This window comes from Anoplophora glabripennis, unplaced genomic scaffold (genome assembly GCF_000390285.2).
Source record: "Anoplophora glabripennis isolate ALB-LARVAE unplaced genomic scaffold, Agla_2.0 scaffold163, whole genome shotgun sequence".
Taxonomy (NCBI): domain Eukaryota; kingdom Metazoa; phylum Arthropoda; class Insecta; order Coleoptera; family Cerambycidae; genus Anoplophora; species Anoplophora glabripennis.
The window spans coordinates 855,867-873,895 of record NW_019416302.1 but is presented as its reverse complement, the minus strand read 5'-3'; the positions used below and the strand labels follow the sequence as shown (position 1 = coordinate 873,895).

The 18,029-nt window shown below is 33.3% G+C and overlaps 2 protein-coding genes across 4 annotated transcripts in view; both read right to left on the bottom strand.

Annotated features, from left to right (window-relative positions):
* Positions 1–2,490: 2,490 nt before the first annotated feature.
* LOC108903508 (DDB1- and CUL4-associated factor 13) lies at positions 2,491–4,624 on the bottom strand. Its single transcript, XM_018705721.2, has 4 exons — positions 4,555–4,624; positions 3,788–4,502; positions 3,247–3,547; positions 2,491–2,853 (listed from the first exon to the last, which is right to left on the bottom strand). Exons 1-4 carry the CDS (start codon positions 4,622–4,624, stop codon positions 2,602–2,604), a joined length of 1,338 nt encoding a protein of 445 aa, XP_018561237.1. The 3' UTR covers positions 2,491–2,601.
* A 797-nt stretch (positions 4,625–5,421) lies between these two features.
* LOC108903509 (tensin-4) overlaps positions 5,422–18,029 on the bottom strand; it is a 227,997-nt gene continuing 215,389 nt past the window's right edge. For all 3 annotated transcript variants that reach the window (XM_018705724.2, XM_018705722.1, XM_018705723.1), the window contains 3 exons: positions 12,550–12,934; positions 10,977–11,512; positions 5,422–6,280 (listed from right to left, as the gene is read on the bottom strand). In XM_018705724.2, coding sequence (XP_018561240.1) covers positions 6,071–6,280; positions 10,977–11,512; positions 12,550–12,934 — 1,131 coding nt within the window. In that variant the 3' untranslated portion in view covers positions 5,422–6,070. The remainder of the gene's footprint in view (positions 6,281–10,976; positions 11,513–12,549; positions 12,935–18,029) is intronic.

Here is an 18,029-nt window from a genome sequence, read left to right as displayed (position 1 = left end):
ATTCGAATTTTTCAAAAAGCGTTTGAAGGCTTGAGAGCCCTTCTATATGTGATTAAACTGTCAACTGTCAAGTATCTAAGGGCCTCGGTTTTTGCTGTGCAAAATTTTGAAAACTTGCAAATTTTTGTTCAAAATCTGAATTGCAAAATTATTATGCAAAATCTATCGAACCGATTTTGATGAAATTTGGTGTGATGATTCTACATAACATGAAGTTTTTTTGAGCCAAGTATAAAGGTCCTATACCCAATTTAAATGCCCCAAAAAAATTCCCTAAAGAGTATTGTTTTTTAATTCCATTTTTGGGATTTTTTCGATTTTTACCATAATAATCATGATTAATTTGATTGTAACTGGTGGCTTCCAACGCTTTCAAATGTTTGGCCCTTCTTCATTGTCGGCTTTTTCAGTAGTGGCTTCAAAAAAGTTTCGCTTTGCCACTGTTTTTACCCGTGTAGCAGCCAAGCGAATAGTATCCTTTTTGTTTGTTTTAGCGTATAATAGTTTTCATTTTGTGTATCATTCTCGATTTAATTGTTATTGTATATTGTTTTGGGTTAATTTCAGATTAATTATTATAATATAAATAATGGCATAAGTGCGATCTCTGCTAAAGATGCGCTTTCATACAGCACAGTATAGTCGTTACAATATCAGTTGGAACCGCATAAAGACATTTAACTCATAAATTTTACGGAATCCATAGGCATCCAGAAAAATTTTGTTATTTGCCATATTACATCTCTGGTAAAATCATCAATATTCTTTAATTCTGTATTTTTCCGTTTCCTTTTTGTACCGTGATTAATAACGTCTCCTTCTTTAATTATGCGATAAATTGACATTTTTGATATCTTACTTAATTCGCTAATCCGTTTCCTAATTTCTTTATCACATTGTTCACTATTTTCTCTTTTCAAACATTCATATACAGTGTGGGCCATTAGTGTGAGAAAGTAAAATCACTGCCTTATTATTCATAATACAGAAAAAAAGTTTATATAAAAGTTGTACAGAATCAAAAAACCTAAAGGACAAAATTAATTTGAAACACAAATGAGTAAAAACGGGACACGCCAAATGTTACATTTTTTAAATAGAACACCCTGTATATTTTTATACATGGATTTATGAGAAAATTCAAAACTTTCTAAAAATTACCGTATTATAAAAAATGCCCTGTATAAAATATCGATATTAGCTAATATACGAGTTTTGTCTAACATTTGCCTATAACTCTGTCTAATTATTTTGTTCCAAGTATTAATAGCTGAAAGTTAATACAACTTCTTCAAGGTCGTTTTTTCCAAAATTCGAAGAATTTTCTACAAAATGTTAAACTGTTCATATTGCCTTATATACACAATTTTCTCGGAAATCCATCTGTTTAAAAATATATTTAAACAATTTAATATTTGGCGTGTCCCGTTTTTACTCATCACCCTGTCTATATCTAATTAATTTTGTTGTTTAGGTTTCTTGATTCTGTATAACTTATATAAGCTTTTTTTTCTGTATTATGAGTAACAAGGGAGTTATTTTACTTTCTCACACTAATGGCCCGCCCTGTATAATTAAAATAATACGTTGACTTTGTACGTGTAAATCTTTGTTTTTAAACTCTGAATTTATTTCGACGCTTTCGACAAAAATCTGCTCAACTATTTGGGGATTTTCCCAGTTTATTTCATTATCTTCCGTTTCAAACGGTCTCCAGAAAAAAAAAACTACTAAATTACCAGATAATTACATAAAATATTTATTTTAATAACTATTACTCTTTACTGGTTACGATATGAATAAATAATAATATTAACTAATAATACGTATTATACCAACAAACAACAAAGCCAAGCACTGCTCTCCACTGCACTGGCAAAGGGAAGTGAACAGCGTTTGACACCAAACTAATTATAGAATACCCTGCAAAAAATGATTTACGACCTAGTGGACCAAGAGGTTTGCTTTGATGACCAGTGTGCCACCGTCGATTCTACATCAGGCGGACTGATCTACCAATACCGGGCTCGCCCAATGGCTATTCGAGTATAAATTAACAGACACATCATGGCTAAAGCATAAGAAGTAATTTCAAAAGAAGTGCAGACGGTTCTGTGTAAGATTCACAGATTCATGTGTTCCGGTACTCGTATATCATTCCTGGTTTAATTTTATTGCAGTTTTATGTTTTGGATTCATTTACGATGTATAGTACTGATTCAGGTGATGAAGTGGCTGAATATGAAAAAAAGAGTAAAAACATTTAGTATCTGTTTTAACTTTCCTAATTTGTCCTTGTGTACTTTTATAAATACTCCAGGGCTGCATGTAGTAGTTTACTTCACTCATTTCGATTGACACTGCAATTCACCAACTAAACACGGTGCTTTGAAAAAATTGTAACAAATACTTAACACTTGAAAGCGGAGAAATAAATATATAATTAAAAAAAGGATTGGAATCATATTAGCCATAACAGAAAAACTGAACTTTGAAATTAGTGCCCATTTTTATTAGTTTATTCATTTTAAAGTGTATATCGAAAACAGGTATTCCCTCATAATTTTTATTAACCAAATATGCACAGCAACGAGAATTCTATCACTTCTGTTCCTTGAGTATATTCTTGTGCCTTTCCGGAACGAAAGGCACCTCTCCCGGTTTGGAATGCGCTCTCCTGTTGGCTTCTTTCCTCTTGACCTTCTCTTTGACAATTCTAAGCTCCCTTTGGGCGTTGTAGATGTGTTTAGGCACGTGCCTGTGCCTGCTGATCCTTTTAATTTGCGGATGGCTGGCGAACTTCTCCTTGAGAGTTTCGCTGTACCTCAGAGCGGCTTTTTCCCTTGGTTTCAACTGAAGCAAAACAAATGTATCGCTTGCTGATGATGAAATAATTAGTACATTAGAACCTCTATTTAGGAACACCTCTGATCAGTGAATACCTCTAAATATGGGACAATTTTGCAATTATTGCAGCTGGCGAACAATATAATTCAAATGACCGAAAATTGGAAGCGGAAAAGTGAATGACAAATAGACCTGAAATTAAAAACTTTTCAAAAATAACAGAAACCTGCAGCAAACGAGAAAATTTCCAAAAATTTTTTTTCAATATTTTTCCCCATATCTAAACAATGGACGCGACAATATTCCATTCATTTTACGATGCTCCACATGGGTGTTCCTTATTGGGTTTCACTGTACAAATACGCTTGTTAAATAAGAGAAAATACGATAAAAACTTACCGGTCCGAGTTTTTCCGAGGCTCGAGCCTTCCAAATTCGAATGTTCATCTCGTCGGACCCGCTCATGATATATTTGTTGTCAAGAGACCAATGGACGCAAGTGACACGCTGCATTCTCTTTGTATGGTAGATCTCTCTCGAATGCCCTTTGTCCATCTCAAATATTCTAATGGACTTGTCGTAACTACCTGAAACGAATTCTTTGCCTGTTGGGGAGTAATCTACAAATGTAACGGCGCCAACGTGGTCCCTGTGAAGGTTGACTGGTTGTTTAAGGTTGCGACTGTCAAAAGTGTACAAACTGTAACAAATAAAAATTTAAAATAAGTTTATATTAATCGAAGAACGCATTTAGTTGGACTATATTGTAACTAACTGTAAAATATTTAAAGTACTTACATAAAGTTCTAAATGTATTTAAATTCATTTACATGTATTTTTACGACACTATATTGTTTTTAGTAATTTTTATGTATGTAAAAGCATTTTTTAAATACTTTCCACAAATTTGTGCGCCTATTGTCCTATATCTCCAACTTACTTGTAATCCTCGTTAGCGCAGGTGAAGATATACGCCTCCATGGGGTTCCAAGACAATTTGTTTGTCTTCAAATTCATAATAACTTTCCTCAACGGTTTATTCTCCCTCATATCATACAAAATTATACTTCTGTCACTAGCACAAGCCGCTAATATGTTACTCTCCACTGGATTGAATACAATGTCGTGCAAACTATAGACCCCCCATTCAATTGTTCTTATCGGTTCATTACGACTCTCTTCCCAAATCTGACATACTTCTCCAGAAGTGGCAAAAATTGGCTTCTTTCTGTGATGACTGATACCCGTAAGGACAGTTTTGCTTAACACTGTATTGATAGGTTCCTCCTCTTCCCCAAATTGTGGAACTAGTGATTTCCATGTTTTAATACATTTGTCGTCTCCGAGGGTTATGAAGTGGTCTCCGCTTGGAGTGTACGTTATTCCTCTTATGATACCATTATGTGCTACGAAATCTCTCAAACTTATGCGTTGGGCAATGTCCCAAACTCTCACTTCTCCATCAAAGGCGCCACTGATTAAAACCGAGAGACGTTTGGGATGCTTTGCAATGCAAGACACTCCATCCCTGTGGCCATCCAAATTTCCGATAAAGGGCTTTGCAAATACTTTTTCTAGTTTAACAGCGTTTAAAGCTCTGGTATATTCTCTAGCAGCTTCAAAAGGGTGTAATGCTGGGTCATAGTTTCTAACAACTAGAACGAAAAGGCTGTAAAAATAAATAAAAATCAGTTATTTTCCACATACCCTTGTGGATATCAAATTTGGTTTCTCGCAAATATTCGTCAGGATTGCGGCTAATTACTTTTACTCTCATCTTTAAAAAATATTTTTAGTTAAAAAATATGCACCCAATTCTCATTTATATTCCTAAAAACATAATGTGAACATAACCTAATACTAGGGTCCAGGGTGACCAATGCATAAAAAATAATTGCACTAAATGTGTACAGAAAACTGTAGTAATATTTACCCCGTTAATTGAAACGCGGGGAAATATTTAAACAAGGAATCTGAACATCCATTTAGAAAATGTATTCTACTGAGAAAGTGCCTATGCATAACAACCAGGGGCTGTTCACTTCCCATATAACCCAAAAGTCCCAAAACCAAAAACGTATTATATGTTTTGTACCAAAAACTAAGCTTTGGTAAGACTTCATGTCGCCTGTGGCGCTGGTATATTAAATAGTGGGGCGGTAACTGTCTCCACCAATCAGAGAAAGGCCAGTAAATAAACATCTGAATTTCAAAGGAATACAATTCTTAACAAATTTATTTATTCTACAGTTGTTATATTTCGAGGGAATACCTAGTTTGTGGAGTTGTTAATTTTTCATAAGTGATCATGTTGTTGTTGTGTTCCGGGTTGCATTATCAATCTCGAAACTATATTATTTTTTTTTAATTTATAAGGTAACAAAATTAACTATACTATATATCATATAGGTACCTAAATTATATTACATGGTTTCTTTTTAAATATAACGGATTATGGTACTAGTGTGGATAGCACCTAGCTTCAAGTTTAGGAGGGAAAATTCTGATTTTGGTTGGTTTAATTTAAATATTACTATAAATAAAATGAAAGATGTATTTGATGTGGGTTATTTATTTAATATTATGATAACAAGTTACAAAGTTTTTACAACAATTGACTTTTAACAATTATTCGTAAAAATATACGTATCGAAAACTCGAAAATTTTTATATATAAATATTTACAAAAAATTTGATGCACATAAAGACTAGGTCACTTTAAATAATTTACAACATTTAATAACAGGTTTTTCATTGGTCCAACAAATCACTGAAGAAAATAAGCAAAAATATTTGAAAATAAGTCCGCTACCTCTACCAGAAGCTGATGATAATTATTAGCAATATAAATTACTAAGAAAAACTTAAGAGGAGGTCTATAATAGCGATTTATATTTGTAAAGTAGGAATTATGTGTCACCTCCTCAAAAATTTTTTTGTAGCAACAAACAATTTCAATTTCATAACTAAAATGAAAAGTTTTTATAAACACTCAAGATAAATTGTATAAACTGTGGAAAATTCTAGCACTTCTCGTCAAGAAGTTTTTCTAAGGTATCACAAGGTACACAAAGATTTGCGTCTTTTCTTTCACATATTTCATATATTAAAAACGACTAGTTCACTGTTAGTTACTTATGTACACGATAATTGTCTTTACACCGGCTTAAATTAAGCAAGTGGGTTATTATTGTTAATTTTCAACACTACGTTCGGAATAGTTCTACACATTCAGGTCTGCCATCATTTTTCTAAAATCAGCCAGTGTGTTGTAATCCGGATCCAAGTCTATATCGGCGAAGTCCCTCTTGGAATCGGTTTTCACAAAACTAGGATGGTATCGACTGAGGGAAAGTGGGCACGGCAGCAGTTCTGGCATAACTGAGTGGTGCGTTATTAAAGAAGTTAGTGATGTGAATTCCTTAGTGAAGCCCTGAAACAAAACAAAACAAATTAATGAAATTGTTAAGGCTAAAAGTGAAATTATATACAGGGTGGTCCCGAGGTAATGGGTCAAAATTCATGGGTAGATTCCCGAAGAAAAAATATTGCGATTTAGCCGAACTTATCTTAGTCCAAAAGTTGATAGATACAGGTAAATGTAAATTATTTTAGTTTATTTCCATTTATTTCTTAATAAATGCAATTATCTACATAAAATTTTGGGGTTTGGGGTTCTTTGGATAGAGGAATTGAAGTTTGTTCACATTTTGGTTAAAGTTCATAGAGGGCGCTAGCTGCAGTAGATTTAATGTGTTAAAAACGACATAACTTTTTTATACTTTAAGGTATCTCATCTTTGGTAATAAATTTTTATTTTTCAATTTTTTTGCATAAAAAAGGTACAATTTATTATAGTAGCTATCTCGCACCGTTTTAGAGATATTTGGCTTTGAAACTTCCAATGCTGTTGCATTAAATTACAATTAAGTACCTACAGATATTATTAATTTAGCCGTATGACCAGATTTCAATTCCTCTACTCAAAGAACTCCAATGCCCAAAATTTTGTGAGGATATTTGCATTTGTTAAGGAATAAATAAAAAAAAACTGAAACAATATTTTACATTTAATACCAGAGTATAGTTAATATATATAAGGTTAAGGTTGATAGTTAAAGAGATACAGGTATCTCTTTAACTATCAACTTTTGGACTAAGGTAAGTAAGGTAAGTCTAAATCACAATATTTTTACTTGGGGAATCTACCCATGAATTTTGGCCCTTTACCTCGAGACCACCCTGTATATATTTAACACTCCTGCTGCCAATATCTCCGAAATGAAGAAATTTAGTTTTGTTCCGGAAATTGGAGTTGTTAGGTCTCTCGAATAGCTTCAAATTGTAGTTAGAATTGTTAGTTTAAATCTTGCTGTATAGATGGAGCGGGCGATACTAATAAATTTTTTGATCCCTGAAACATGGATAAGCAGTCCATCTGAAAGATCGTTAAATTTTAAGTAATTTTTGTAATATAAAGTTTTTCCCTATATTTACTTGTTTTCGAGATATGTCGACTTCAATATAGGAAAATCTATTATTTTATCTAAATCACACCGAGAAAAAAATATTCTTTTAAAATATTGTTATAATGACTTTATTCACACCACATACTAACTAACAAACAATAAATAAACTTTAAAAAAATTAAGTGCCGGGAGTCTCTAATTGGCGCAGTAGGCGAAAATTTTTAAAATTTTCAAGGTCACGCGTTTAAAATTGCTACCTTTTTGAAATATCTATTCACAAATTACTTACTGATGGTATAAATAAATTGGAATAAACTAAATATATTTCATTAAATTATTGAATATTGTTTATAAACAAAAAAATCGTTTGTGAAGTTTACCAACAAATTTTAATTTTCCTCGCCGTGTTATGATTTTTTCTTTATCTTTTTTTATATATGTATATGTACATATATTGTGGGAGTTATAAGTGCAAATCCGAAATCCAGGACCATACAGCTGTTCCCGGTACAATCACAGAAAATCCCGGTCATGCCCATATAAGTTCTTTTAATATGTCGTCAAGATCTGCACTAAAATTTATGAGTCCACAAAACACACCAGGGTTGTCCGAATTTTCTGTGTCGTCGTGTCTGCGAAGTGCTAATTTGAAAGCTCCGCAAAATTTTATGCAATCTATGATTTTAGATAATGAAATAACGATTTTTCGTCATCTGTTCATTTTGTTTCCGTATATTATCCCAATATGCAGAATCTAACTGACTTCTAATGTTTATTTTGCCTAATGACTTAAATGACTTAAATCTTTCACACCGTATATTGTCCATGCTTTATCCCCACCGAAAAGTAAGCACGGAAAACAAAACAATGTATTTTTTATATCACACCCGCACACCCACTCTGCTTTTGTGTACCTATACATTATTGTTAAATTATCTTTTATAACATTTACTTCGGCTTGTTCCACTAACTTCAATATTTAATTGTAGTGTTGGCCTACCTAATTCTTTTATTTTTAGTTTATCCTCATAAGGCAGAGAACCATAATTATAATATCCGTCTAAACACCTAAACAAAAATATTCACACATGCCGCTCGCAGAAATAAATCACATACCACGTACGAAATATTACTGCATTTATTAATTTATTTACTGCAGCAGTGGCTGCCGTTGTTGCAGCCATATAAGCCCATATATTTGTGTACTGAGTCACGTGCCTGATTAGCCAATAAAAACAAAGGACGCATCTAACTGTTCGCTGTGCACACATTTTGTATATGAGTTTGCATATATTAAGGAGCGTAGCTCGCGTCATAATAAATAATAATAACGAGCGTTCAAATAAAAACGTGGTCAAGTTGGTTCTGAAAATTTGGACGTAGGGCGTAGCGTATAGCAAATGAACTTAAACGTCATCTGTCAAAGCGCTATATCCCGCTATCAATTTGAATATTTTCATTTTAAAAAGCGTTTAAAATGGTGTTTTCTCAAGAACAAAAAGTGTTTATCATATATTATATATCATATCATATTGAGGAATGTTTCATAGAATTTCAAAATCAATTTCCCGGCGTTGTTGAGTACAAAATTTTTCAAAGTGCAGTTCAACATTGTGTTAATGTTTTTCGTGAAACGGGCAGTGTAACAAGAAAAGAAGGAAGCGGCCGACCTAAAAAGCGGACTGAAGAATTAAAAGAAAATGTCCAACAAATAATGGAAAATGCGCCAAGAACTTCTGTACGTGTTTTATCACAAATGGTGGGAGTATCAGTCGGTACCTGCCACACAGTGTTAAAAAAAGATTTGCGTTTGTTCTCCTATCGTTTAACTTGTCAGCAAGAACTTCATGAAGTTGATTTTCCGCGACGGGCTGTATTTTGTGAATGGTTTTTAAACAACTACGGTGAACTTCATAATATCACCTTTTTTTCTGATGAAGCCTGGTTTCATTTAAGTGGTTACGTAAACTCACAGAATATGAGAATGTGGTCTTCTGAAAAACCAGATAACTTTTTTGTCGAGGGCCCTCTACACGCTCAAAAAATTGGAGTTTGGTGTGCTCTCAATCGAAGGAGGATTTATGGACCTATTTTTTTTAATGGTACTCTTACTGCGCAAAGGTATAGAGAAGAAATTATCGCTCCTTTTGTTAACCAGCTGGAAGAAAACGAAATTACAAACTTTTACTTTCAACAAGATGGCGCAAGGGCACATACGGCAGGCGAGACGATGAATATGTTGAGGGAAGTTTTCCAAAATCGACTAATAAGTCTCAATGCTGAACATGAATTTCCACCGAGGTCATGTGATATTACGCCGTGTGATTTCTTTTTGTGGCCTTACCTTAAAAACACTATTTTTGAACTGCCTATGAAATTAACAATACCCCGAGCATCTTAGAAAATGTATTTAATTCTTTGAGGAACAGGTGTGAAAAGTGCTTGGAACAAGGAGGGGGACACTTTCAGCAGCTGCTTTAATTTATTGTTATAACAAGGAGGGGGACACTTTCAGCAGCTGCTTTAATTTATTGTTATAACATTTGTTTAAAACCGACACTGTTTTGTTTTAAACAAATGACATGAGCCACTGCATTTTTTAATAACATTTGATAAAATATGTTTCGTCTCTGCCCCTCAAAATATTTACCATTGTACATTTTTTTTTTTGTAATTGACCATTAGTTTTTTTTATAATTTATTGTTTGTTAGTTAGCATGTGATGTGAATAAAGCCATTATAACAATATTTTAAAATATTTTGTCTCGGTGTGATCTAAACAAGATAATAGATTTTCCTGTTACATCATATTATTGCATATTGAAGTCGACATATCTCGAAAACAAGTAAATATAGGGAAAAACCTTATATTACAAAAATTACTCAAAATTTAATGATCTTCCAGATGGACTGCATTTCCACGTTCCAGAGAACAAAACATTTTTTAGTATCGCCACGCCATCTATACAGACAGATTTGAACTAATAATTCTAATTACAATTTGAAGCTATTCGAGGATCTAACAACCCCAATTTCCGAAACTAAAATAAATTTCTTTATTCGGAGATATTGGCAGCGGGAGTGTTAAATGGCATACCCTGTATATAATATATACAGGGTGTTTGCTAAGTACGATCTGTAACTTCAGGATACAATTTCTTACGATATTTAAAGAAAGCAAGTTCCTATAATTAAAAAATTACGTAAAAAAATCGTCAAAAATAAAAATTTTTAAGTGAAACGTCATTTCAAGTTCCAAATACAAAACGTCATTGCAGTTGCACCTCCTATTTCATTATTTATCTACATTTTTCAGTGTGACATTTTTGGCTAGGCAAAGCTATTTTCATAAAATCAATCATTGACAGATTTTCTAGTACAAAGGTTTATTCCGAGGTAATTAATTAATTAATTAATTAATTAATTATTAATTCTTTTCATAATACCCAAATCATAAAAAAACGAAAACTATGCCATAAATAACTTGACACAATGAAAATCATTGTCGTAGAAATTTTACATTTTACTGTACATAGAATAATTTTCTCGACATTTTCACTAATCCATTGCGTTGAAAATCGTATTTGTAGGAGTAGGAGTTACGTATAAATCGGTGCTATACTATTTGAAAGACGTATTGTGAGAACTAAAAACACTTACCTTAATTTTATAGCCCTTGTTTGCTCTCACAATGAGGTAATGCGCGATTCCAGTAGGTTGGAAACTTCTGGGCACCCTGAGGGATAAAGCGAAACACCCAGGCTTGCTGGTACTCTCCCTCACCATGAAAGCGCCCACTGGCTCCTGGGCCAGGATTTCCAGCGCTATCTCCCTGGGAATCCCAGCTTGAAACCACGGCGCTATTCTTAGTTCCCCTTCCTCCCTGTTGTTCAGCGAATCGGTCCGTTCCGGCAGGGGCGGCGGGGTGGGGGTAAAGCCGATGAGCGTGTTTTCCGTGCCGGTTTGCGGACCCGAGCTGGAGCTGCTCGAGCTGATCTGGGATATCCGTTTGCACTTGAATTCCTTCTCTGGTTTTGCGTTCAGTAGGGTGTTGTCTATTTCTATGTGTTTGGTTAGGTTGGAGTTGTTCTCTACCACCTCGTTCTTGAGGTTGTCCACGCTGTTGTTGGATTTGTTCTTCGACTCTTCGGTTTCGTTCACGTAACCGCCGGAGAGGGGTCTGTTTGTTGGGCTACCTGTTGATTGCAACGTGTTTAGTACATTTAGTAAGAATATACATAATACAGGGTGATTTTGAATAGAGTAGCACAAACGCTACCAATGCATCTAGATGAAAAAATAAGGCGAATGAACTAAATATACCTTAGACAAAAGTTGCACTCCTGAGCAATTACAGGGTCTTGAATGTTGTAGAGCTAACCAATATTTCCTTCAATTTATCTTGAACGATGTGGCGTAAATCATTTATATTTCGTACAGACATTTGTCTAGTGCGGACACATATTTTCTATTAATATTGTTTAAATATATCCACCAGAGGCGCTGCTGTCGACATACAACATATTACTCCAAAGAATTTTTCACCCTGTATGAAAATACATATCTTATTTACATTTTCGGACGTAACTAAAAAAAAATTTTTTTTCTCGCATATTTTCGATAAACGCGACAGTTTTTTTAGATAATTTACGAAAAACATACTTCGGAAATTTTACAGCGCCAATGATTGCAGTAACAAACACATCAACACACCATTCTGTAATAGCAAAAAAAACGCCTTTCTCATAAAGTAATTTTAATACATTTATTTAGGAGTATTCTTTATGTAACAAATAAAATTACTGGCTTGATTGGCTCTACAACATTCAAGACCCTGTAAGCCTCAGGAGTGCAACTTTTGTCTAAGGTATATTTAGTTCATTCGCCTTATTTTTTCATCTAGATGCATTGGTAGCGTTTGTGCTACTCTATTCAAAATCACCCTGTATAATATAATATAGAAGTATGAGTGTATTAGATTTCAATAAAATCTTACAAGGCTTTTTAAAGTTTGAAAAAAAAACATTTTTTTTGTCAATTTTGACCAAAGCCGGTCAAAGAAACAACTTAGGGTGGAGCTAATTTTAGTTAAATCTGGTTCTTTTGATAGCAGGAATCTGTGGTATCTCCACGTACACGGAATATTGGGACACCCTGTAAACATGTAGGATTTGTATTCTATGTTTTTCTGTGTAAAACTTTCAATTTATAAAATTTTCCGTGGTCTACTCACCTGGTGTACTACTAGTGTTGCCGTCGCTGACCAAGGGACAGCTATCCTCGTCGTTGTGGTTGGCGTTCCCTGTGAGCCCCATGGCGATCCTCTTGATCAGAGGCGGTTTCTCCGCCATCTTTTTGTACGAGTTCATCTCGGTGGGCGAATTGCTTTCGTCGCTGCTGGGGGTGGATTGTTGCGAACTCACCTTCTCGGCGGTGGGCCCCAGGACGTTGTACTTGTGCGTGTGAACGGGCTTCAGGCCGGGAATGGTGGATGGGGGCGCTAGGCGCAACGTGGAGGGGTCGGGGTTGGAGAGCTGCACGTCCATATCGGTGGGCTGGTGCTGATTGTTCTTGTTGGGGGATTTGTCTTTCTTTAAGGCGGCTGAGAGTTCCTTCGTCTGAGGACAGAAAAAAAATGATGGTAATAACGGGAGAGATGTTATAATTTAATTTTAGTTGTTACTTTTTCTATATTTGCGATTTTATGTATTTAATTTTTTTTACAGTTTTGTGAATGGGGACAATGTGGACGACTCCAATAAAGAGACATTCAGTTTCGTACGACAGAATGGTAAGTAAGAAAATGCATACTATGCCAAGGAGACATTTACTTTTAAGCGTATTAAATTGAATTAAATTAAACTTTATTTATAAAAAATGTAGGGTGTTAGATAGACAGTATTTGCAATTTTTGCATAGAATTTAAAACTTAAGCATGTACCAAAACTGGTTTGTATTGTTTTTTGTTTTTGACAAATTTCTGTTGTATTGTTTAAAATATAGTAAAATTTATTTTTAATAGGAGCGATTAGTTGGAAATCTCATTCAATTTTGTAACTATTTTTTCTAAAGCGGTATTGCTTGTAATGTTGTGTCAAGTGTCACTGTCTTTTATAAAGCCGCTTTATAGACCGGGAGATATTAGACTGAAGTTCGACGACGTCTTTCTCGTTTATGCCAGGTAACCGAGAGATAAGTACAATAAACTAAATTTAAAAGATGGACTGCGGGACACCTTTGTGAAAATTCAATTTTCCATTTCAAAAAAATAATGTGTACAGCGACGTATTTCTCACTTATGCCATGTTCGTAAGTTGAAGAGAAGTATCGATTTTATCACAAAATTTTTTTGGCATAAGTGTCGCAAGGGACCTAAAAATGGAAAACTTTGTAAGAAAATGTGGAAAAACATCTTTATTTGTCTACCAATTTCTCATTAATGCCAATTAGAAATATGACATTATTATATTCGAAAAGCTCATAAAAAACATTGGCATAAGTCCTACTAAGGACTAAAGAAAATAGGGCTTTGGAAAAGCTGCGGAAAATTTTTCGTTTTGGTCAACGTTTTTCTCGTGAATAAATTAAAGCTTATTGCAAAGAAAAAAATGAAAGTATTCATTTTTTTTAAAGGGCATAAGTCCCTGGTGAGGACTATATGCTAAAAATTTTTTGAAAAGTTGTAGGAAAATTCATGAAAATTTTTACGTCTTTCTCGCTTATGCCATTTTGCATGCACGTAGGAAACTACATTATAAAGTCATATAAATGTAGGCATAAGTCCACATTGGATTTTCATGTTGTAAATTAATTTGAATTTTAATACGAGTCAGGTCGACAAAGTAGAAAAATAATAGAAAATTGCCACAATTTTCTCGTTTATGCCGTTTCGTACACGAGTAGAAAATATTACTAAAAGCCATTTTCAAGAGTGGCATGAATGCCACAAGGTACCGTCGTATGTAAAAATTTTTAAAAAGTTTATTTCATCGCCTACGCAATTTTCGAAATACTTATACTTACTTGCATTTAGCGTATTTTTAATTTTTATAAATATAAGTAATTCATGTATTTAATGAAAGTTAATAATAAACTATTTCGGCTTAAGTCCCCACATATTAGAAATGATTTTTAATTATTCTTTGAGTCATGATCAGAAAAAGAAAAATTATATAATATTGCCACAAATTTCTCGTTTGTTCGTAAATGAGTAGAGTATTTTATCACAATAGACCATACGTATTTATGAACAATATATTTAAATTTTAAAAATTAAAAATATTATATAATTTGAATTAACCGCTTCAGTGCAAGGATGATCTACTTGAATTGAGCCGACTAAGGTAGAAGAAGAAGAAGAAGAAGAAGAAATAATTAAGCTAGAATACATAGGGAAGAAACTGATTTATAACTGATTTAATATCATGTATATTGAATTTTGTTTTTTGTTTCTGGTACTTTGTACCTTAATTACTTAATTTGTACTTTTATACATTTTATTTTTATATTAAAAGATTTATTTAAGTAATAGTAATTGAATTGAAAAACCGCTGCCAACTCAATTGTCAGAATGCTTCCTCAAAGACTTTGAATTACTAATTTTTAATTATAACTAACACAAACAATAACACTTAAAATAATACAAATTTTTATTAACTTAAAATTAAAGCATATCAAAAATAAAAAGTTTTTTCGGTTTTATGATTTTTTACATTTTCAAATTTCAAACAGTTTTATCTGCAGCTCTTGATGAAAACGGATCAAAATAAAGGCCTTACTACCAGCTTTATTATAAGTTATTAAGAATTATCGTAATAAAAAATAACATGTCGAAAAATCAAACTAAACCCAATATAAAGCTTTCTCTTTTTCATGAAATTTTTTTTATTTTAAATTTTTTATTCCCTTTTATAGTTAGAAATATTCATTTTTTATATAGATATCTTCTCCGACACTTGCATTATTTATCATACATTTTTTAAATTAATTTAAGTATATCGAAAATTGCGCAGGCGAGGAAATAACCGCAATTTGTAATTTTTGACAACTTTTTAAAAAATTTTACATACGACGGTACCTTGTGGCATTCATGCCACTCTTGAAAGTGGCTTTTAATAATATTTTCTACTCGTGTACAAAACGGCATAAACGAGAAAATTGTGGCAATTTTCTATAATTTTTCTACTTTGTCGACCTGACTCATATTAAAATTCAAATTAATTTACAACATGAAAATCCAATGTGGACTTATGCCTACATTTATATGACTTTATAATGTAGTTTCCTACGTGCATGCAAAATGGCATAAGCGAGAAAGACGTAAAAATTTTCATGAATTTTCCTACAACTTTGAGACTTATGCCTTCATATTGAACCCATAGAGGAGTGATGCCTACTTGACACAGTACATTATTTATAGTAAGTATCATAAATTTTCAACGGCATAAATGAGAAAGTTATAGAATGAAAATAAAAATTTTCCGCAGCTTTTCCAAAGCTCTATTTTCTTTAGTCCTTAGTAGGACTTATGCCAATGTTTTTTATGAGCTTTTCGAATATAATAATGTCATATTTCTAATTGGCATTAATGAGAAATTGGTAGACAAATAAAGATGTTTTTCCACATTTTCTTACAAAGTTTTCCATTTTTAGGTCCCTTGCGACACTTATGCCAAAAAAATTTTGTGATAAAATCGATACTTCTCTTCAACTTACGAACATGGCATAAGTGAGAAATACGTCGCTGTACACATTATTTTTTTGAAAAGGAAAATTGAATTTTCACGAAGGTGTCCCGCAGCCCATCTTTTAAATTTAGTTTATTGTACTTGTCTCTCGGTTACCTTTCAAAACTCCCAGAAGCATAAACGAGAAAGACGTCGTCGAACTTCAGTCTAATATCTCCCGGTCTATTAGTGGCGCCCTTGGTCCCGGTACATGCACTGAAATAATTTAATTCTAATTATTATTATTGTAAATATGCAAAACGTCCGTTTCATTTTCCAATTATCCTATTAAAATTATCCACAGCGCAGCTGCTCCAAATTTCACCTTACTTAGATGCACATCCTCCGCGTATATCGTTATTAAAATATCGGAAGGTTGCCGATTAAAAAAGTAATAGCAGTAATTACGCCATTCAGAGGTACTGGTAATAGCTGGGATATTTACGGCCGTCGTTAAAATATTTATACACTCTTATTGCATCCATCATCGGAATATTAAAAAGTGAGGTAAAGCGGCGTTTATTCCCTGTTAAAACTTCGTACTTGTGCTTATAGTCCAGGAAATACAGACTTGGACACGACTTTTTGTTGCGGCAAGCTGAAATTGTCACTATAGATACTAAATATTATGTACAATAACATGTTAGTTTCCAGTCATAAAAATTGGGGGAAGATTGTTTACAGGCTGGTAAATTCACGTAAATTCACGTTTTTCGCTTATAACTTTTTTCCGTTCATTTCCACGAGAAAACAGTAAAATACTTTTTTTTCGTCTTCAAAAGACCTACAAAACTAGCCCTCGAGCGTCAAAAAATATTGATTAGATCAAAAGTTATAAACAGAAGAAGTTTATTTATGACTTTTGAATTAAACATTTATAAACTGCGTTATTATTACCAGAACGTTTTTGCATCCTCTCATTGCTTATCGCTGTCTAATAACTCACACGAAATCTGGAATCGGTAAGTTGAATAGTTTACAAATTAACTAATTTATTAGTCAGGACGATCCCGAGGATCTTCCACAATCGCACTAATTTTTTTCATGGTAGATTTCATAATAACACATTGAAATCTATAATTTTTTGTTAGTTTCAAATTTGCAACCTGGAAATTTTTTTATTTTTTAGCCCTAGTTGCAAAATGAAGTATACGACGCACGAGCGTGATATAGTTATATATTATTACATATTCGGAAAGCTTATGAAAAGAGTTTTAAGTTAAAAAAAATCGTCAAGATTCGTTGAAAAACAACGGAGTTACAGACTGTCAAATATATTATTTTCAAGCGAATTTCCCTTTTTTAACGGCATATTATCCTCATTTTCTTCGGACCCACTGACTTTTGACAATATTTCTTATGCACTTAACATACTTCCACAAATAAAATATTTTTATCTGGGAAAGTACTCGGGTTGCCGGTTATGACAGTTTNTATATTATTTTCAAGCGAATTTCCCTTTTTTAACGGCATATTATCCTCATTTTCTTCGGACCCACTGACTTTTGACAATATTTCTTATGCACTTAACATACTTCCACAAATAAAATATTTTTATCTGGGAAAGTACTCGGGTTGCCGGTTATGACAGTTTGTTTAACAATGGGCCGTCAATTTTGACCGTCTTTAACTCCGTTGTTTTTCAACGAATCTTGACGATTTTTTTTTACTTAAAGCTCCTTTCATAAGCTTACCGAATATGTAATAATATACAGGGTGTGGCGTCTTTGGTGCAGAAAAAATAAAATGCAGATTCCTAGGAATATATGCAATAAAAAAGTCTTATAACGAGCGTTCAAATAAAAACGTGGTCGAAGTTGGCTCTGACACATTGGACGTAGGGAGTAGCTTATAGCGACCAACTTAACCTCATTTCTCAACGAGCTGTATAGCAGCTGTCAGTTTCAATAACGTTAATGACTATATAACTTTATTTTAAAGAATAATCGTGATAACAATAACAAACAATTAAAGGAGCTGCGGAAAG

Bases quoted from the DNA above. Each gene is read 5' to 3' on its own strand.
- LOC108903508 (XM_018705721.2), bottom strand. From the start codon at position 4,624: ATGAGAGTAAAAGTAATTAGCCGCAATCCTGACGAATATTTGCGAGAA. The intron at 4,503-4,554 runs GTATGTGGAAAA...TTTTCGTTCTAG, and splicing joins CAAATTTGATATCCACAAGG to TTGTTAGAAACTATGACCCA. The intron at 2,854-3,246 runs GTAAGTTTTTAT...GTTTTGCTTCAG, and splicing joins CCTCGGAAAAACTCGGACCG to TTGAAACCAAGGGAAAAAGC.